General features: G+C 37.6%; 1 protein-coding gene across 1 annotated transcript in view; it reads left to right on the top strand.

Moving 5' to 3' along the window:
- The window catches only part of RELN (reelin), a 524459-nt gene that overhangs the window by 264902 nt on the left and 239474 nt on the right, over positions 1-20083 (top strand). Inside the window, exon 8 of the mRNA XM_078442541.1 lies at positions 4870-4921. Coding sequence (XP_078298667.1) covers positions 4870-4921 — 52 coding nt within the window. The remainder of the gene's footprint in view (positions 1-4869; positions 4922-20083) is intronic.

Genomic DNA, 20083 nt, shown 5'->3' on the forward strand with positions numbered 1-20083 from the left:
TTCACTGATTTTTTTTTTTTTAAGTGGGAGTGCACTGAATAAACCAGTTTTTAACAAATTTGGGTTTGTGTCAAATTGTTCAGGAGTGGGCTACTTTCCTTTCATTTAGACTGATTAGACTTTGCTTACCAAAGAGAAGTTCTTGGATCATACATAAAATGAAACATGTGCATTGAAAATTAAAAGCCACAAAATCACTAGCCATCAGCATGTGGCTAATGAGCCTTTTGTTGTTACTTGGTTCTGGCAGAAAGACTACATTTCACATTCTTGAAAAAGGATATAAAAGCAATTGTTACGTTTTACTCCTGGCTCAATTTCTTAACAAGAAATGTTCTACTCACAACATCTCTTATGCTTTGCTTTTCTGATTTTCAGCTTGAGCTTCCATACTTCTTTTTTCTCCCACATCTTCCTTATCATGGGGCTTTTAGGTAACAGGTTGTGTTTTTCACCCCTACATCACACATTTTGTTTGAAATTCATTAACTTTAAAAGTGGTCCAAAGACTGGCTTCCAGAATACAAAGGGGAGGAGAAACTAGCTAAGCAATTAAAAGATTTAGTTATCAAAGTGAAAGTCCATTAATTTTTATAACATGGTTCTTATTTTATGCTGCTTGAATACCCCTTTCATGGCAATGGATACATTTAATTTATTAAAGATACGAGCTGCAGAACATTGATAAATTGAAGAGTTTTTAGCTGAAATTAGAACACAAACAGAATTAATTGGATGCAAATTAAAATAATAGGTGCTCATAATTCAAGTCTCACAAGGTGTTATAATATTCCTGCAGACAAATGTGACTCTGGTAGTGAAGTTCTTCTTGAAAAAATCGTTTTGCTAGTGCACTTTAAATAATGTACCATGACTGAATTAATTATCTATAAACCTTAAAACAAAATAAAATTTTACTGTAGTTAATTGAGCTTAGGATAATGCCTTTTTTAGAATGTTCTCCCATTCAGTAATATTTCTAGAAATGCTTGAAAAATTCTTTTTTTTTGTTCTACTGATTAATAAGAAAGAAGTATCTCTCAGAATATAATGCCAAAATTCATATTTCAGTAGCATAAAAACTGAAGTATCTACTTTATTTGATCCATGTGTATTTTAATCCTGATTATTTCACTCAATTTATTTAGCATTAGAGTTTATATACCCAATGGGCTAGTTTTGAATTGTATTATATAATTAGCATGAAATTAGCCTTCCAACTAAAAAAGAAAACATTCAAAATAATCACGTTCATCCAAGAAAGAAAAAAAAAAACATATGCAGATTTATATTCCCATCTAAGTATGAGGGATTGTGTTATGGACTTCATGGGAATAGAATAAAGATACATTAACAAAAATAGGGATGACACTCAGATTTTCCACCCTAGCAACTTCTAATTCTCAATAATTTTTATGCTGCATTTGTGTCCTGGGACCAAAAATAGAGATTATACCCAAGTTGTGTTTACAGATGACAGATCAACTGAATGAGAAGGGAGAAATTCGGATGTCAGTTTACATGGTATTATGTTTTCTAAAATTCAGATACTTGCTTGGTACCTCAAGATGGAATACAGTCCAAATTGTTGTGTATGAGAACTGATGAAAGGTATTAACCCCCCAAAATCACTTTTTAACAAATATGCCTTCTTATTTTTCATAAATGTAATTCTTGAATTTGTGAAGCAGAGAACCACAGGCAAAGAACCTTAGTAGGCTAATGCTCTTATCTTTTATACTGCCAGCAAGAGCATCTCCATTTTGTGAAGTTAGTCACGTGATCATTTTATTTTAATAAAAGCCAAAGTCAGTGAAAGGTGCCATCTGTGGTTGCATGGGCATACCGTTCAGTTATGTCTCCACTGCTGCTGTGTGGCCGCCCTCACGTGTTTTATTTAGCTCACTGAGGTCTCCGTGTTTCAGGTGGTGACATGTAACTTTATTCATTTTGCTGGTCTGACGTGAAGATAATGAGGAATTCACTCATCCTCTCCTTTAAGAGGAAATGTGCTCTCTGAGAGCATGAAACAAGTTGGTTATGTGACCCTCAGTGCTTTTAAAGAAATTACTTATTGAATTATTCTCAGTTATTTGCAAATGCATTTTATTTTAAAAAACATTTTTTGACATTTATTTATTATTGAGAGACAGAGAGAGATACAGCACAAGCAAGGGAGGGGCAGAGAGAAGGTGGGGAGACACAGAATCAGAAGCAGGCTTCAGGCTCTGAGCTGTCAGCACAGAGCCCGATGTGGGGCTTGAACTCACAAACTGCGAGATCATGACCTGAGCCTAAGATGCTTAACTGACTGAACCACCCAGGCGCCCCTGCAAATGCATTTTAGTTACAAGGAAGAGTTTGAGCTAAAACAGGATCAAACCCCCCAAAATTTGCAGGGATGATGTGCAGAATCCACAGCCTCAGCCTGTGGTGAATTCAGATTCATTTAGTGATTGTAGTAATTTTCTATGCTTTGGGGTCTAATTGATAAGTCAAGACCATTGAAATTTGGTAGGAGAAAAGTTCTGTCAGACATTCAGAGTTGCTGTACTATTTATCAAAAGCCATTTAAGAGACCCTTTCATTTTCAGAAGGTCCTATGTAAACACTTTATGACTTTGCAAACTAAAATTACATGTGTGAACTCCAGGATAATAAATAATTTATTAATACATAAATTTATTAATACCTAAAACATAGGTGAACAGATTTTTATAGGCAATGCTTCTTGTTATTTTTTCTCTTCATCTTTCCTATTCCTTCTTATAGCTGACAGTTTTACTAATGGGCTAAAAAATGGGTAAGGGTAAAGCAGTGAGAGTTAACTATTCTACCAGTCCTTAGCTTCCCTGGTGAAGAAATGTAGAATCAATGACTAATCTAAGTCCAGGGTCACTCTCAGTTAGCACGTGTAATTTGAAATTTGGCAACATTCCAGGCAACTTACTGCGTGCTAGCAGTGGTCACGTCTGTGGAACTTCATCATGCAGGTGACACAGCCTCATTTATTACACCCAGCAGGATAAGTATCTAAGACTCTCTAGTATACCTAATACACCAGCCTTGGCAATAACCATGGTGCTTTTAGCTTATCTGATACCATTGTTTAAAAGAACTTCTATTCAGGAGTGTTTCATGATTCACCTGGGAATCTACTGAGTTATATAAAATCAGAGGTGGAATGAGCATTCATTCAATTTATGTGAAAACTTTACAGATTTTCATGTGCCTCTTTGGACTGTAAGATCGAATTTTCCAAGTGAAAAAACCATGAGGACAAATAGTTGAACTCACTCTAAAAATTGTGGAAAAAAAAAACAAACACCAAAACAACACAGATTCCTTTAAAGGAATCTTAAAAAGGAGCTAATATCATAGTTATTTAAAGAAAACAATGTTGATCCATTTTTCTCTAATGACTCTGGGGAGGGGAAGAGAGGGGAAACAGGGCTGTAGACATGAAGGGCCAGTTTTCTTGTTGCAGATAATCTGTGATAATGAGGGATTTAAATTATGTGGAGAGAATTTCCTCTGACATCCTGACACCAATGATTTTTGCTATGGTTAAAATCAATTAGGAGCTGATATCTATAGTGATATTTAACAACTTATAAAATGTGTCTCTTGCCCTCCCCTCTTCTACCTTTCCTGCTTCTTCATGAATTTTAAAGTCACGTATTTAAAGCGTACATTCAGCCATCTTTCCAAATTGTGTTGTAGAAATGGAAAGCATCCATCTGATCTTCTGATACATCTCAGCCGAATTCTGACTAAACAGGAGGCTTGCTCTTTTTTCCACCACTTCCCCCCAGAGATTCATGACCTGGGTATCTCCTGATCCTTCCACAGTTGTGGACTCCATCATGTGGGCACTGATAAAGTGCAGGGATAAATCTCAGGATGATATTATGACATAGAAAAAGTGGAAGTAAGACAGCCGACTGCTTTTGCCATGGTGGAAACACAGGTGTCCACTTTGTAATTTCTAGATGCTTTACAGGGTCAGGAACCCAACAAGAGAGTCTTTGAAAATGAGAACCCTAATTGTCATCTCATTTGAGCTGGTATGGGTCAAAGTCGCTGCTCCACAGAATACATTTAAAAATTTTTTTAATTTAAATTTATTAAAAATTAAATAAGGTACCATTCTTTCAGCAGGGGGAAAGTTGTTTAAGCATGCTTCTTCGAGAAACTAATAGGAAGTAATAGAAATGTATTGGAAGGATATTTCTAGGCTTATAATTTGATTACTTTTTTTGGAAAGGTAATGATTTTATTGACAAATATTCCACATATAGTATTCTACAGTTCATTTATTTAAAGTATGCAGTTCAAATTTAGTCACAGAATCACGCAGTCATTATCACATCTGTAGAACATTTTTACCATCCCCTAACAAAACCTTATACCCTTTATTAACTGATGTATTTCTATCTACTTTTCCCAACATAATCTTTTTCTTCTCATTTGCTCTTAACTGACTTCCTGGGTTTTATTTGAGAGCCTTTTTATGGCATTTGCTTTGGGCTTTAGATCTTTTGGTGTAGGATGGAGGGGAAGTTGAGGGGGGAGGGGAGGGGCTGTGTTAATAAGTATCCTCACAAGATTACCTGGCAGATCACACTAAAAATGGTTTTCAACAGGACCCTGAGAAAACATGTACCATGAGTGCCTGAGTCAGGATCTCACCGTTGTTCCCCATAGAGAACCATGAAATGTATTCACATTCAGACTTACTAATGAAAATAAACCAACCACTGAATAAATACACTCTCTTTCCTCTTTTCACTCTCCTTTCTTCCTGACAGCTTTTTCTCTTTATCCTCCTTTCTGTCTTGTCTTATTTTGGTATATTCCTTTTTCCAGATTACCACAAGCCTTAATACCACAACAGCCTCTGTCCTCCAGTTTTCCATTGGTAAGTGTTTTTAGCAGTTATAGCAATTTAACTTGGAAGTGTTTGTTTTAATCATAGTGTACCATCAGGAGTATAGTGCCAAATGCTTTTAGATTTAGAGAAGAGTCTGTCTTAACGTTGCTGTAAATAATTTAACACATTTTTAAAATGAAATTAAAAATTGTAAATGCTGCATTCTGTTCTCATTTCTCTCCAGCAGGGAGCAGTATTTAAGAATGATACAGATAATCCAAACCGTTTTAAAGTGATTTACATATGGATTTTGAATGTTTGTGATTATACTGTTACAGCAGTAGAATTACCTTACTGGTTGTGTTTTGCTCATATTAAAATTAAAAATCTGTTAAATTTCCTGCACTTTTACCGGCTGGTAGTGAAAGAGATAATTATTGTTCCCTGAGAGAAACCAGTCAGGACTTCACATTTGACATAAATAATCTATGTTTGATTCAGACATGGATCATTTAAAAATGACTCTACCTGGCAATATTTCTTTTAAGTGCTTTTGCATTAGAGTTAAAAATTCCTACCTGAAGCATTCAGTAAAAGTAAAGTACCTTTTGATCAAGCGTTTGCAGTTTTGTTATCTTTGTTACTTTCCATTCTAACTTCCAAAAGCATATATTAATAAGTACCATGTACAGGTTTCCGGTAGGAATGTTGTAGCTAAAGAAAGGTACTGCCTTTCTAGATGGGGGCCAGTTTTATTGATCTTGGTCCTGTAACATGGAAACCTCTTCCTGGCCTCTGCCTATGACATGAAGATTGCAGCAGCTATGCCCTGGGGACCCCTTCTTCCAGATAGCCCCCCAATCTCCCCACCCCCTTCTCGTCCTGATCACAAGGTAGGGGCTCATGCTGGTTGATTGTGCCTCAGAGCAGTTTTTTTCCAGCCATGTAGATGTCACTTTCTCATCTGCGGAGCCTGATTTAAGCATCTGTAGGTATGATGTGAAACTGCCTTGTTACAGTTTGGGCTGTTTTCTTCTCACATTGATAGCATGACTACAACAATTTACAGACTACTCAGAAGTCCATATGTGGTCATAAAGAAAGCGTTAGCAAAAACAAAATAATGAGCTTTTTTTTTATGAGAGGGTTTTTTTGATCTATCAGCAAGTGCATCCTAAATTTTCTGTAAATGTAATACTTCTATAATCAGAAACAAACAAAGTTCATTTTTTCAAAGTTGGGGTGCTACAAAAACAATTTTTTAAATCCCTAGCATGATAGGCAAGTAACTTAGAGTTTCTTAACCAGAACCAATGTGTTTAAATTTACTGTGCTATTTATATTTTTTTAAAAAGCTGAAAATGTTTTCCTTTTTATCTGTATTCCAAGTATTTACTCTAAATTTTTTGTTAGGGCAATGAATATTAATTTCAGATACTATCTTTAACCAAAGAAAGTATACTAGAGAATCCTCTTTAAAATATATGTTTCATGGGCACCTGGGTGGCTCAGTTGGTTGTGCATCTGACTTCGGCTCAGGTCATGATCTCACAGTCTGTGAGTTCGAGCCCCGCGTCGAGCTCTGTGCTGACAGCTCAAAGCCTGGAGTCTGTTTTGGATTCTGCGTCTCCCTCTCTCTCTGCCCCTCCCCCACTTGTGCTCTGTCTCTCTCTTTCTCAAAAATAAATAAATATTAAAAAAGAAAGAAAGAAAAAAGAAACCATGTAGTGGCAAACCTCTAGTTATATAGTGTATAGAGGTGAGTGGTAGATTCAGTATAGTGGACAGAGCTTTTCAAAAATGGTTTTGTGTATCTCATTATGAGTGCTTGGAGTAGCATCATTCTGTTCACATGGATGGTGTGAGGGCTAGATGGGGGCATGCACACAGGTTTGAGAGATGTCATAATTGCATGAATTCATCCTCAGCTTTATTTAGTCCCACAATAACCAAATACCAAAATAGCAAATGCAGCCAAATAGAAGCCATTGTATTCATACTCCTGTCAAAAATTATATTGAATGTGTTACTAAAAAAAAAATTATATGTACACAATCATTTATATTTCTTTGTATGTTGTGGAATTATCCAAATCTGTACTAAGAGTGTGTTTAAATATGGCTAGATTTAGTGCCAATGCCTTGGAAATCCTTTAGGATGTTAAAGGTCATTGTGTAGTGTGATGATTCAGATGTAATAAAGACAATTTTCTAGGGGATTCTGTCATTATTTGTGGCTTCAGTGGTGAATTGCATTCACAATTGTGGACATATAACCACAATTGAATAAATTATTGCCTTGAAGCTTTTATATTGTGCTTGTGAACATTTTCAGTCCCATGACAAGCATTATCCAAGGGAATCCCAAGTACCAAGTCTATGGGTACGTGTATAGAAATGTCTTGGATTACTAAGGTTATCAAATAAACTCTATCATGTAATGCACTCCCAGGCCTTTCTAAATATATACACCTATACACACAGAGATGTGCATGCACACACTTAGAAATGTATGCGTAAATATACAGGCTACCTTAACCAAATGAATTTTAAATTTAAAGCATCCTGAAAACACAACTCGGGAACCTGAAATTTATCGGGTTATCAATAGCTAAAGCATCAGGAAAAGTGTCCTAAAATGTTCTTAGAAGAACTTCTCATTTTTCCATTCCAATGAAAGATCTCATATCTATTTCTGTGCTGAAGCATTGATCTGCTATAACCCTCACTTGATTCATTAGGGTCACCTAGTAGAATTTATGGTCCTAGCCTTACAGGCATTTACCTGTTTCCTTTAGATTTCCTCCGGGATACGAAGAAAAATTTGAGATTATGCCCTTGCAAACCGTTATCTTACAGGTGTCTCCAAACTGCCTTCTCAGGTAGCGTCCTAGGTCCAAGGGAAGTGCTGATGGTGTTTTTTGTCCTTCATTCACTTGAAAACATGTCACTGAGTATTTGCTGTGTGCCTGCCAGCCTTTTCCTGAGCTAACTCTAACTATAGAAAGACAAGGAAAAAAAAGAAAGAAAGAAAGAAAAACGTTTTTACAGTGCTTAGTGGTTTGGTAGAAGGCTCTGGATGCATACAGAACATGAAACCTCTATAGAGCTGCCAGATTATTATAAACAGAGATGAACATGTGTACAGGTCCCCATGATGGCAGGTCCTTCACAGTAGAGCAGGTCAGTAGAGCAGGTCAGGCCTTCTGCCTTCTTAGAGAGGAGAATCCCTGAACCCCAACAACTGGAGTCATTGGAAAGGACAAAGGTTTTCCAGATGAGGAGACAGAGTGACAGAAGCAAGGTATAGGATGGGAACATGAGTGTCCTCTCGGAGAAGAAAGACTGGCCAAAGGATGGCCATGGTCAATGTCAGAGAAAATTGTGTCCATTTGAAGAGTTAATATACATCACTGGGAGTTTTAAACTTAATAGTCAATAGAAGTCAGAAATGGCCTCCTTCTCTCCTGGGCAATAAAGAAATATAATGAAATTAATTCTTAAGAAAGATCTTTTGGATAGTTGTGTTAAGAGCGAACTTGTCTCTTCCTTGATATAAGTCTACACTGACTCACTCAATAAGATCTTGCCAGGTACTATGCTTGTTTAGTTTAGCCTAGCTCTTTCTTCATATTAATAGAATTTGTAGGCCAAATGGGGATTAAAGGTAAAGCATTCAGAAACCTATGCCTTGAAGAACAGAATTTGGCTCAGGAGGTAAATCTGTCTTGTCCATCATGGTATTCTCAGCCCCTAGCCCAGGGACTCAAAATAAGTAGATGCTCATAAGTATTTATTGCCTGAGTGACAGGTCACTATTGCAGAGACATCTGCTACCAAGTGCTAAATTGGTTCCATGCAGACATTTCATGCCAAGACAGGATTTGGACATGGTGATCTGAGGACCTCAATCAGTGGAAAAGTTGACCCAGAAGGAAACATAGAATCACCAGTATAGCATGCTTTTAGTGAAACCCGTGGGCAGAAATATATATACATGAATTTATCAGTTTGTTATTATTGAACTAGCTAGAATCTACTACTTGTTCATAATTTATGAAATTAGTACCTTTTTTCTTTGGTTTTACTTAGGAATATCCTAAAGATTTGGGTTTTGTGTATGCATCTTTTTTACTGCCTTTTTATTTGTTTTTAACCATCTCAAGACAGAGGAGAGTCATTAAATTATAAATGTTTTATATTTACAGATTATGTCCTTAGAAGTAAATTGTTCTTGTATATACTGTATGTGCCACAGAGAGTCTCAGATATATGAGAGCTACTCATTTTGTATGAGTGTATTTTGAAAAATAAAAACTAGAAAATTAAAATTATAAAAGTTAGAGATACTCTTATTGGTGAGTTGGAAGATTGCTTTGTAAAAGAAAAGTGATCTGGCTTTATTTTTTCTTAAACAGTTATAGTGAATAAAATACTGCTTGTAAGAGGTATTGTACTGCATTTAGCCTAAGGGAAGCAGCTTTTCCCTCAAGCCTAATTCATAAACATCTTAATTACTCAGAACTCTTTTCAACAGAGAAAGTCTCTCTCTACTCTTAGAACAGCTAACTCACAGGGAAGAGAAATCGAGCCCTCCGTGTCTTGGTAGGAATTCTTGCCCATTTCCTCTGTGAGCTTCCTGAGCTCTGTTTCTAAATTAGACTCATTTTTTTCAGGAGTCACTCTCCTTGGTAAGTGAGTAAAACCTTGGGGAATTTATTATGAAATAGTGAAAACCTCTTCTAAAATCATAATCTCTAAGGATGAGACAAAATCTCTGATGAGCTCAAAACAGATATTAATAAAATAACAAGTTTAGAAAAATTAAGTGGTGAAATTGGTTTAATATATCTGCATTTAAGGTTAAATAACATGTTTTATTTGAGTGTTAGATTCTTGAATATAAAAGATGTTAAGATAAGTCTTGTTTATGACTTGATTTTTAGATCTTCAAAGATCTACACTAAGACAAAAACTGAAATCTTTAAATATAGAACACTTCTGTGTTATCTAAATTCGGTAAAGGTTTGGAACTGATTATGATTCAGGTGATCCTGCTTCTTCATCCTGGACTTGATTTATTCCTTTTCAGGGATTTCATATTTTAAAAGACCAGCTTAAGTAAACTTTATATGATTTCAATCCCGCCTCACCCCACATTCCTATTTTAAGTAATAAAAGGGAGTGTTCTCAAGCAGTGTAAAATTCTACTAAGCATAAGGCTCTGGCAAAGATCGTTGAGATTAATTATAAGTGTTCTTGAATTATTAAAACTGATAACTAAATAATTATCATCATGTGAATTAAAATACAGTTTGAAAGATACTGTGCCCTTTCCCTTTTGAAATATTTAATTCTTTGTCACTCATGTTGATGAGGCTTAAAAGATAAATATCAGTAATTCATTCATAATTATGTTCTACTAAAATTTATCGAGTGCTGTTCTAGTAGAAGGATATAAGCAGTAAACTATAGGGTGAGAAGTTGATCATTGGTATAGACTAAGTGGTCTCGCGTTTGAAAGCTCCTTGGCCTAACCTGATATCTCTGAATCTCCACTTCCTCCATATTTGATGATACCTACTTCATTCTGCTTTGATTTATACATTGGTTATTTCTGCACATCCACTTTCACCCTTTAAGGCTTAAATGTTTAAAGCCCTTTAGGGCTAAGTAGTGTATAAGTATCCCCCTTTGTTCATAGGGCAGAATTTTGCTTACAACTAGAACTAAGTCACTGTGGACTGTATTTGATTAAATTCATAGGTTAGGAAAGAGATTTAGTGATGTTCCACATTGGTGCTTAATATTATACTCATTCTCGACTGCTGGGGTGAGGGAGCATGTTGAATGAAATACATGGGCAATATTAGAACTTGATCTAAGCCAGCAATCTTCATTTTTTTTAAATCAGTCAAGGACACTTGACTGAGGATTCTTCTTTCAGAGAGACCTTTAGGATGTATGCTATGTATAATGTGATGTTTCTACATCCACTGTGGAGAAAGCCAAACCCAAGACACTGCCCAACCTGCAAGGACTTTATTTACCAAATAGGTGGGGGCCTGGGGGGGTCCATGTGTGAGAAAAAGCCAAGAAATGGGTGCAGACCACAGAGAAGAGTGAGAGCACAGCCTGTTGGAAAATCCAGACAGAGGGAGGTCCAGTGGCAGGACTTTATCATTTGGAAGGGAGACTGCTAAGAGCAGGTGTGGTACTGCTTTAGAGGCTAATCACCACAATGAAGGTTAGAGAGATGGAAGCCTGCAGGGAGACAAGGCAGAGGCCATTCTAAGACCTTAAGATCAAGGTCAAAGCCGGAATTGCAGCAAGGGTGGTAATGCTGAATTTTCAAATTGCTGGGGTTGGGGAGGGGCAGGACTTAACACCTGCTGCCTTAGGTGGGGATCAGTCCTAGAAAATCAGCCAGACCTAAGCACTAGGGCTAGGTTGTATGGCCTTGGCCCTGAGAAAAGGAGGGCTGCTTGGCAGGGAACCTGGCAAAGCCTGACACATTTTGCATTTCTCTTCCTTATGTTTCTCCCAGCATAGGATCTGTTGAAAGTTCTATGCTATGGGCTTGGGAAGAAACTTGCAAATGGGTGGGCATCCAAAAGTGGCTGAACATAGCATCGTATTCCATAAATTGGGAGAGAATTGGTTCCTTTCTCTCTCATGATAGGAGTGGCAGTAAAGAGGAAAAAATAAAAATATTTTGGAACTGAGAGAATGGGAATAGGACTTAAAGAGAGAAAGGTACAAAAGGGGAGGAGGACAGCTGTTCATTTTATATCCTGTGGTCATTGTCCATCTGCCATAAACTGAAAGAAGTCACCTAATGATGTTTGGGGATTTCAGCCAAGGAAGTGACTAAGGGGCAAAATATTAAGTACAATAAATCACATACTGTCACATTTATTCAGTAAGAAAGGTTTGTAGATCCAGTAGCCTGTTTACTAACAAAGTCGGTCAAAACAAATTATTGCCAGTAGTCTCATTCTAAAGATAAACGAATACAAAACAGTAAGGACGAGTTGCTTTTAAAACCCAGCCCTTTTTCTACACCATAGAAGAGGTTTTTTGAGTTTAAAGGAAATATGTTTTGAGTGTAAGTACAGAATATTTTTGAGGATTTTTACTGTTGTACTTTATTTGGCCTCCCTTAATCCTTAATATCAGTTTTCAGTAGATGCTTAAAATGGACATTTTACTTCCATATAATGGTCCTTAACAGTACTGTCCTTGAAATATGCTACTTCAGCTAAAAATATGCAATAATCCCCCCTCAAAGGATATTTTTTGGTGGACAAAATAGAGGTGGAGACATAAACTCTCTATTTCCATATTCAAGTGATTGATTAACTGATTGATCTTTTGGGACAATCAAAGATTTTGGACGTGTTGATTTCTCTAAGCTGACAATTTGTATTAATAAAATAATAATTTATCTCAACTTCAGTCATCCTATTTTACCAAAATTGAATTCCTTTGCTCTTGACACATCCAAGAGTTATTCGAGGATCTCCTCTCATGCAGAATGGAGCCGTTCTTAATTAAAGTCATATCTGTGGGCTCCTTTCAGTCACAATTCTCATCCCTGTCATTTGGGACTGAGAAGCCCCAGGATGCTTCCCAGGGCTGCCACAAAGCATTATCCGATACAGTAACCATTTTTTCCTTCCCTGCTTCTTACCCACAAATCAGACTGCTGCCCCTTTGGCTACAGCCCCTGAACTTCAGCAAGGCATGAGCTGCTGTCTTGGTACAGACACAGGCCAGGCGATCCCAGCCTGTACTTTATGAGAGCCTGAAGCAGCCCCACACAGCAGGACATAACCACAGCGAGACATGGGGTAAACAGCTAACCAGATGCCTCCAAGGAGTGGGGGAGACTCTTGGCTCAGCTGAGAACATCCCTGTTAGCCATGGTCTGAGAATTCGTAAAATAGTCCACGTGGGGCCAAATTCTCATCTTCTCAGGTAGATTTTTTCCCCTTTTCCGTGAATTTTACATTCCAAAGTACTCTGTGGACAACTGATCTACAGAAAGGTAATATGTAGTAAAAACAATTTGTTTCAAAGATTATAAGGCAAGAAGCTAGCTCACTACTAGAGTAGAAACATGATTACATTTTTACGAAATTTACAAACTAATGGAACAAATAGATATAGATGTGCCACATAACAAAACATAATGCACAGTACATAAAGGGTAATAAAATTGAAGTTTTTGTTCTAGGAGAGAAATAAAAAACAAACATGAAAACTAAGAAACATTAAACCAGTTATCCTGGAAATTAGAGCATTATGTGCCTAAAATTGAGAGTCATCATTTAATGACTATTCATCAGGTAGTACTTTTATGCATGTTATCAAGATGTTGCTCTATTTATAGTAGGTTATTTTGATGTCATGGGCTAATTCCCTTAAGATATTTCTGGCAGTCTCAGTAACAAAGGAAATAAAAATCCAAGTATAATGTAATCATTGTTTTACATTAGTGTGGTTACTGGAAGTTAACATGCACAACTGCCTCCAGTAAAATATTTGAACAGAATTTTGTAAAACTATAGAAATATTGATCATCTGCATAATAATGATCTATGATTTGCTTATGGCAGAATTATTTTGAAGAAGATGAATTACAAAATAGCAGATATGCTTTTCACTGTGTTTCTTGACGCGTTGGGGGACAGCGAGATTATTTACTCCTCAGTGAGAAGTACTGTCCTCAAAAATCACTCTTAGCAAGAAAAGGGTAGGTAACTGCCAGAACTGCTTATTTTACCAGTATTTCCAGGTTCTTCATCACATTTGTCACAATACAGAATGAGGCAAGTCCCTTTCTTGAATGCCCTGGCCTATAGTAACATGTAATATCCCCTGGGAATGACAGTGTCTAGCTTTTTAAAAGCTTCTGTAAAAGCTCCCCATTCATCTCTTCTCTCTTTCCATTCACTACAACCTCGAGTTAATGGTCCTGTCTTCCATTTATCTACCTTGGAAAGATGAGAAGATGGGTTGATCCTGTTAAGATTTGCACCGGTCATAGCAGGGAGTTCTAAGTAGCCAGATTACATCCATTTCATAACTTTATGATCTTTCTATATCAAATGCTGTGGTTTACATGCAGCTCCCGAAGCCCTGCTTGTCTCTGAGGTCTGAGTTTTGAGTAATGGCAGCAGCAGCAGTTGAGCTGCGGGAATCCTCAGCAGGGCTCCGTCCAAATAACTCCTCCAGCCTTCAGTATTTATGGGCCCTGCTCTGCTATCCAGAGGCATGATTTCTGGCAGTGCTTTGCCCCCTCTATAAATTCTGTGAGATCAGTTCTTTCCTCCTTCTGGGGCTCTGTGCAACATTTAAAAAGGCAGCTTGTTTTTCAGGCAGAGCTTTGAGGAAAGCGGCAGCCTCCCAAGACGACAGTAGCTCCTTCCATTGTTTCTGTTCTGATTTACTTTGTGAAGTCCTGGGCTTTGTGGAGAAGGGCATAACCAAATAAAAACAAAACTGCCCAGGCATTGGGAGACTAAAACCATGTGACTTTGCTTCTACTTTAAGAGTAAAAGGAAATAAAGGGAGCTTCTGGAGATGCAGGCTCACAGTCCCTAATCTGTAATTCCAAATGACAAAAAAACTCGGAAAAACCACTCGGCTATTTTTTTTTAATTTACATGATGGCAAAGCCTAATGTGACCTGGATTCATCTGTAAGCAAGTCCTGATTTGAAATAATTTAAAGCTACTTATAATCTTTATTGATACGACTTACACGATCTTCATGCATTTCATTGCAGAAATACTAATGTGTTTGGTTGCAGAGGATTGCCCCAGACTTGGCTGGGGATGCAGCATAACATGTGGTTGTGCATATCACCTTTCTGACATCCGTAAATTAATTATGTAAGTAAGTAACTTGGATCCTGAAATTTGTCTTACCTCAAGGGATTATGGACCTGTGTGGCTGTGATCCTGAGGAAGGAAGTAAATCTTAAATGCTTCATAGTAGAAATTACGAATATTATTATTTTTTAAGTGGCCTTGATTTTATACCAAATTAAACTATTTTTTTAAGCTGTTTAGTTTTTTAGGCAACCACCTGAGAGGGATGAGGAGAAATGGAAATGTTCATTTGGGAATTTTTGAAACTTCCTGGCCCTAGAAGGTATTTGTAACCTCCACACACATATGCTATGCTCAATGGGCTATCGTGCAATGAACAGGTTTTCAATGCACTTACTAGGGGTTTCATTCATTAGCACATAATTGCTATTTGCTCATGGGCTTGTGTATTCTTGGCATTATGAACTCTAACAGTTTTTTGAGGTTTTCTCAGTCATATTCCAGAAAACAAAGCCCAGAAGTTGCAGGTTCCTGAAGGTTACTGTAGGTAGGTTTCATTCAGGTTCATCTTTAACATACGCCAAACGTGACTGGCGCGTGTCCAGTGTAAGCAAACAATTATTTAAAAGTCATTCCATCAATCTTAATGCAGTTATAATGTGATCATTTCCTTTTAAGAATGTTTTGATTGAGCCAGATCTGCCTTAAGTAATAGAGAAGAAAACGATAACTTTTTGTTCTCTTTTTCAATGCTGTCCTGCATTAAAATACATTTATTGCTTGAATATGCCATGCTAAGCAAAGTGGAAAATGAACTATGTAATCTAGACCTCTGTGCTTTAGGACCTGTGATTTAAGACATTTATGAAATGCAGGAAGGAACACGAATGAAGTACCTGCTCTGAACAGGGGTGGGTCTAGGTTGTGTGAGTCTACATTTGAAGCTTATATAATTTTGAGTAAGGCTAGAATCTCTCAGAGGAAAAATACACAGCACTACACATTCAAAATTAGATGCAAATGTGAATGTTTATTTAGAATGAGCAAAAAGGGATGCCTGGGTGGCTCAGTCAGTTGGGCATCCGACTCTTGAATTTGGCTTAAGTTATGATCTTGTGATTCATAGGATTGAGCCCCATGTCAGGCTCCCTGCTAATAGCACAGAGCCTGCATGGAATTCTCTCTCTCCCTCTCTCTCTGCTCTTGCGCTGACTTGTGCGCTTTCTCTCTTTCTCAAAATAGATAAATAAACTTAAAAAGAATGAGACAAGAAATCACAACAAATTACAAGTTTTTATAAGCTAACAATACTCTAAAATCACAAATCCAGAAATACAATATCTTTGTTAACTAAATGAAATGCTCTATGATACTGTTTTCCTTGAAATTTTTGGCTGCATATTCTTTTTTTTTTTTAATGCCTGTTTATTTTTGAGAGAGAGAGAGAAAGAGAGACAAGCCCAAGCGGGGGAGGGACAGAGAGAGAGAGGGAGACACAGAATCTGAAGCAGGCTTCAGGCTCTGAGCTGTCAGCCCAGAGCCTGACATGGGGCCCAAACTCACAAACCGTGAGATCACGACCTGAGCCGAAGTCGGAAGCTTAACTGACTGAGCCACCCAGGCGCCCCCTGGGGGTGACTTTTTAATGTAGAAGGTAAGGCAAAATGCCTGTGTTGTTTGCTAACTTTTTCTCTCGTGGGAAAAAGCCTAAGTCAAAAAGCCTAACCAACTGAGCCATCCAGGTGCCCCCTGGCTGCATATTCTTAAATTACCTCTTCAAATGACAATTTTATAATATTTTCTATAAAGGGAATAGAAAGATAATTCTGCTTCTAGCTTCGTGGTTCAGAGGGGGTTTTTTGGTAATTATTAACATTTTACCTTCACAACGCCTTATTGATAACATCATTTAAATGTTTAGGATCATTATCAAATTGAAAAATTGTTACCTTCTTTCAGGTATGAACTGTAAGAGTTCAGGGCTTTTTCTTGTACAATCACTAAGCATAATTACTCTTGAATTGCCATCACTTGTTAAAGAATTTATCACCATGGTCCTTGAGTCACAGTGCTAAGTATGTCAGCACAGCAGGCAGAAGGAATGTACCTGGAAGCTCTTTCTATGCTGAGAACGTGTACACTATAAAATGAAAGCAACCTGCATAAGTACCTCACCATATCACACTAAACCAAAATAACCTTATTTTCAGACTCAACTCGCCTTAGCTGAATCTCAAAAGCAGCCATGGCCACTCCAACACTATCGGACATGAGGGGAATATGGTGAGGGAGTAGTCAGAATGCAGATGGCAGTCTTGACCAGTATTATAAAACATGGCCCTGTAAGCACATTACTAGAGGTCCTCCCAGGGCCTTGGAAGTTGCTCACAAAAGGGAGGGGGCCCTGAAGGTTGACCTTCATCAGCTTCATAGTGAATCTACTTCTATCTACACTGTGACTGTCTACACTAACATGTTAGAATTGAGCATTCCATTGATATATGTTATTTTGATGCATATAGAGGCTTCAGGCTCTGAGCTGTCAGCACAGAGCCCAGTGTGGGGCTCAAGCCCACGAACTATGAGATCATGACCTGAGCTGTAGTCAGACGCTTAACCAACTGAGCCACCCAGGTGCCCCAAATTTTTTAAATAAATAAATAATCATGGGAGAGAAAGTGAGAAAAAAAAATTTAATTTTTAAATAAAACATTTTAAAAAAGATAAGAAGAAAGAGGAGGAGGAGGAGGAGGAGGAGGAGGAGGAGAATGGTATCGTATTTCCAAAAGACTCTCTTCCTAGAATTTAACAGATTCTTTCCTAGATTTATTTCAACCATGTTTTTCAACAACTGTTCACTGAGCTCCTCTTCCCTGTGAAGCAGCTCTCAAGGCACTGGAGAGACAGGATTTACAAGACAAAATATTTGCCCTGGTTGAGGTGGCATTCTGATGGGGGTGCTGACAGATGAATGTGTCAGCGAGTAATAAATGTGATGAAAAAATAAGTCAGGGGTCAGCAAGTGAGGGGTAGCATTTTCTTGGAGGTGGCTAGGAGAAGGCCTCTGAGCTGTAACCCTTGGACAGAGGCCTGAACTGTGCAAGAGGGTCAGCCTGGCAGAAGGAACAGCCAACACAAGAGCCATGCAGACTGCCATTGTGTCACCACAAGAGCCTTGAATAAATGTACTAAATGATATTCTTAAGTGGGAAAGGTGGTTCAAAGGGTATGCATTTCCTACTGTTTCCTAAATGACAGCCAAAGTCAACAGAAACGGGACTTTGTCACAAGAATGTTAACTGGGTTTTTGAGTTTGCATGTATCTCTGACATAAGAAATACTTTCGATAATTGGTTGACTCATCAATTAATTGGTGGATTGCTAGATGAATCATCTTAGCCTGGCTTCCTGTAACAGAAGTGGAAAGTTAGTTGTCTATTTTTTTCTAAATTATACTAGGGATAGAGCTATTTAAATATAACCAGGGGTAGAAGTTGATACCAATTTCAGTTGTAATTTTATTTTATTTTTTTATTTTAAGTTTATTTATGTTGAGAGAGAAAGTGCGAGTGGGGAAGGGGCAGAGAAAGAGGAGAGAGCGAAAATCCCAAGCAGTCTCTGCACTGGTAGCACGGAGCCCCATGCAGGGCTTAAACTCGTGAACTGTGAGATCACGACCTGAGCTGAAGTTGGACACTTCACCAATGGAGCCACCCAGGTGCCCCTAGGTTGTAATTTTAAATTGAGGAGAATGATTCATAGATCAGACTAAGATTACAATAAAATATTTTTTAGAATTACAGTGATGAGGCTCTAACAGTAAAAGGAAGCAGCCATAGAGAAATAAGCCTTGCCATTCTTTTTATTCTTTCACTATTAAATAACAAGTACTAGGTACTGTTTGACACTTGTAAATATTAATGGTTTCTCTATGGCAATGATTATTTCAGAAACAGATTTACGAGTTATTACAGAAATTGTTACTTAGAATACAGATGTGGATTACCTGGCATCTTAAATTTAATCCTGGTTGCCGTATTATATCAGATTCACGCTTTTCACATAATTAAAATTGTCTAAATTGGGAAATGTGAGGATATTGCTTTTTTTGGAATGCAGTTTTTTTTAAATCTCTTTAAAATGCCTTTGTATAGATTTTAAAGCAAACGACAAAGAAACTCTTTGGGAGAAGGTTAATCTTTGTGTTTGTTCTGAAAACCCAGTTAGGAGTTTATCACATTGATCTTGGGGGTGAGAGGTGATCTAAGGAGGCTGTGATGAAGGTAAAGGAAACGTATAGATTTAATAAATATGTAGGAAGAGGGTCCAGAGGCTTGGGTGGCTGGCCGCAGGGCAGAGAAAGGAGGAATGTTTAGGGAACCTGCAGAGAAATGACACCCAAGTAAACATGTTTCTTCTAGATGCAGTGTCACTCAGCTCCTACCATAAAACCTGAGAGCTGAGTTGGTGACTGGAGGGATATTTAGGCTAGAGGTGGCTCTGTCCTTCAGGCTTTTCTCTCTACACCAAAAACCGGCCATTATGGCTTCAAGTCATAAGCCTGAGTAGAAGTAGCAGTACAGAAGCCCATCCCAACCTGTTGTGACCAGGTGAAAATGTAGCACTGTTTTTTGTTTGTTTGTTTTTAAGTATGTTTTTGTTCACCAAATGCAGTACAGTGAAGTGGCCAAAAGTGTGGGTTCTGGTCTATCTAATTCTGAATTTCATTTACCACCACCCCCCCCAGTATACTTCTCAACTTCTCTTTGCCTCAGTTTCCTCATTTGCAAAGTAGGCATGCACATAGTGGTACCTACCTGTTCACAGCAACCGTTATTGTTCTCTTGAGTTACTAGAATGTATTTTCTTGATGAGTGCTACTAAAACTCTACCTGATCAGAGTTTCTGTTTTGTTTGGATGCTAGGAACTGTAAAACCAAATTTTCAACTCTACTCCAGCAATTCTGTGGCCCTTAGGAAATGTATCTGCTTATACTGCTTTGTCTTGCTATCCTTCTCCCAGAGCACCTTCATTTCTTATCAGGTAGACTCTTCTCTTCCCCACTCATGCATTTACCAGTGATGCTAACAAACAAGTAGTTTATTCATTTTGGTCTCAGTTTTTATTTCCATGTTGAATGTATAGGATTTCCACTGAAGAGCCTGGAAATGGCACAAAATAAAAGAAGCCATAGGAAAAATGCACTGTAAGTTCTTTGATAAGGAACAATTCAATGTAATGTTTAGCCCGTGGACAAATATGGTCAGAAATGTGCTCCTTTTTCTAGGATAAATGAATTTGTGAAGTGAAACAAAAAAAAATTGAATCATAACTGAAATCTTTTAAACAGTATGAGCCAAGAACTGTTTTA

Source organism: Panthera onca, chromosome A2 (genome assembly GCF_046562875.1).
Source record: "Panthera onca isolate mPanOnc1 chromosome A2, mPanOnc1 haplotype 2, whole genome shotgun sequence".
NCBI lineage: Eukaryota > Metazoa > Chordata > Mammalia > Carnivora > Felidae > Panthera > Panthera onca.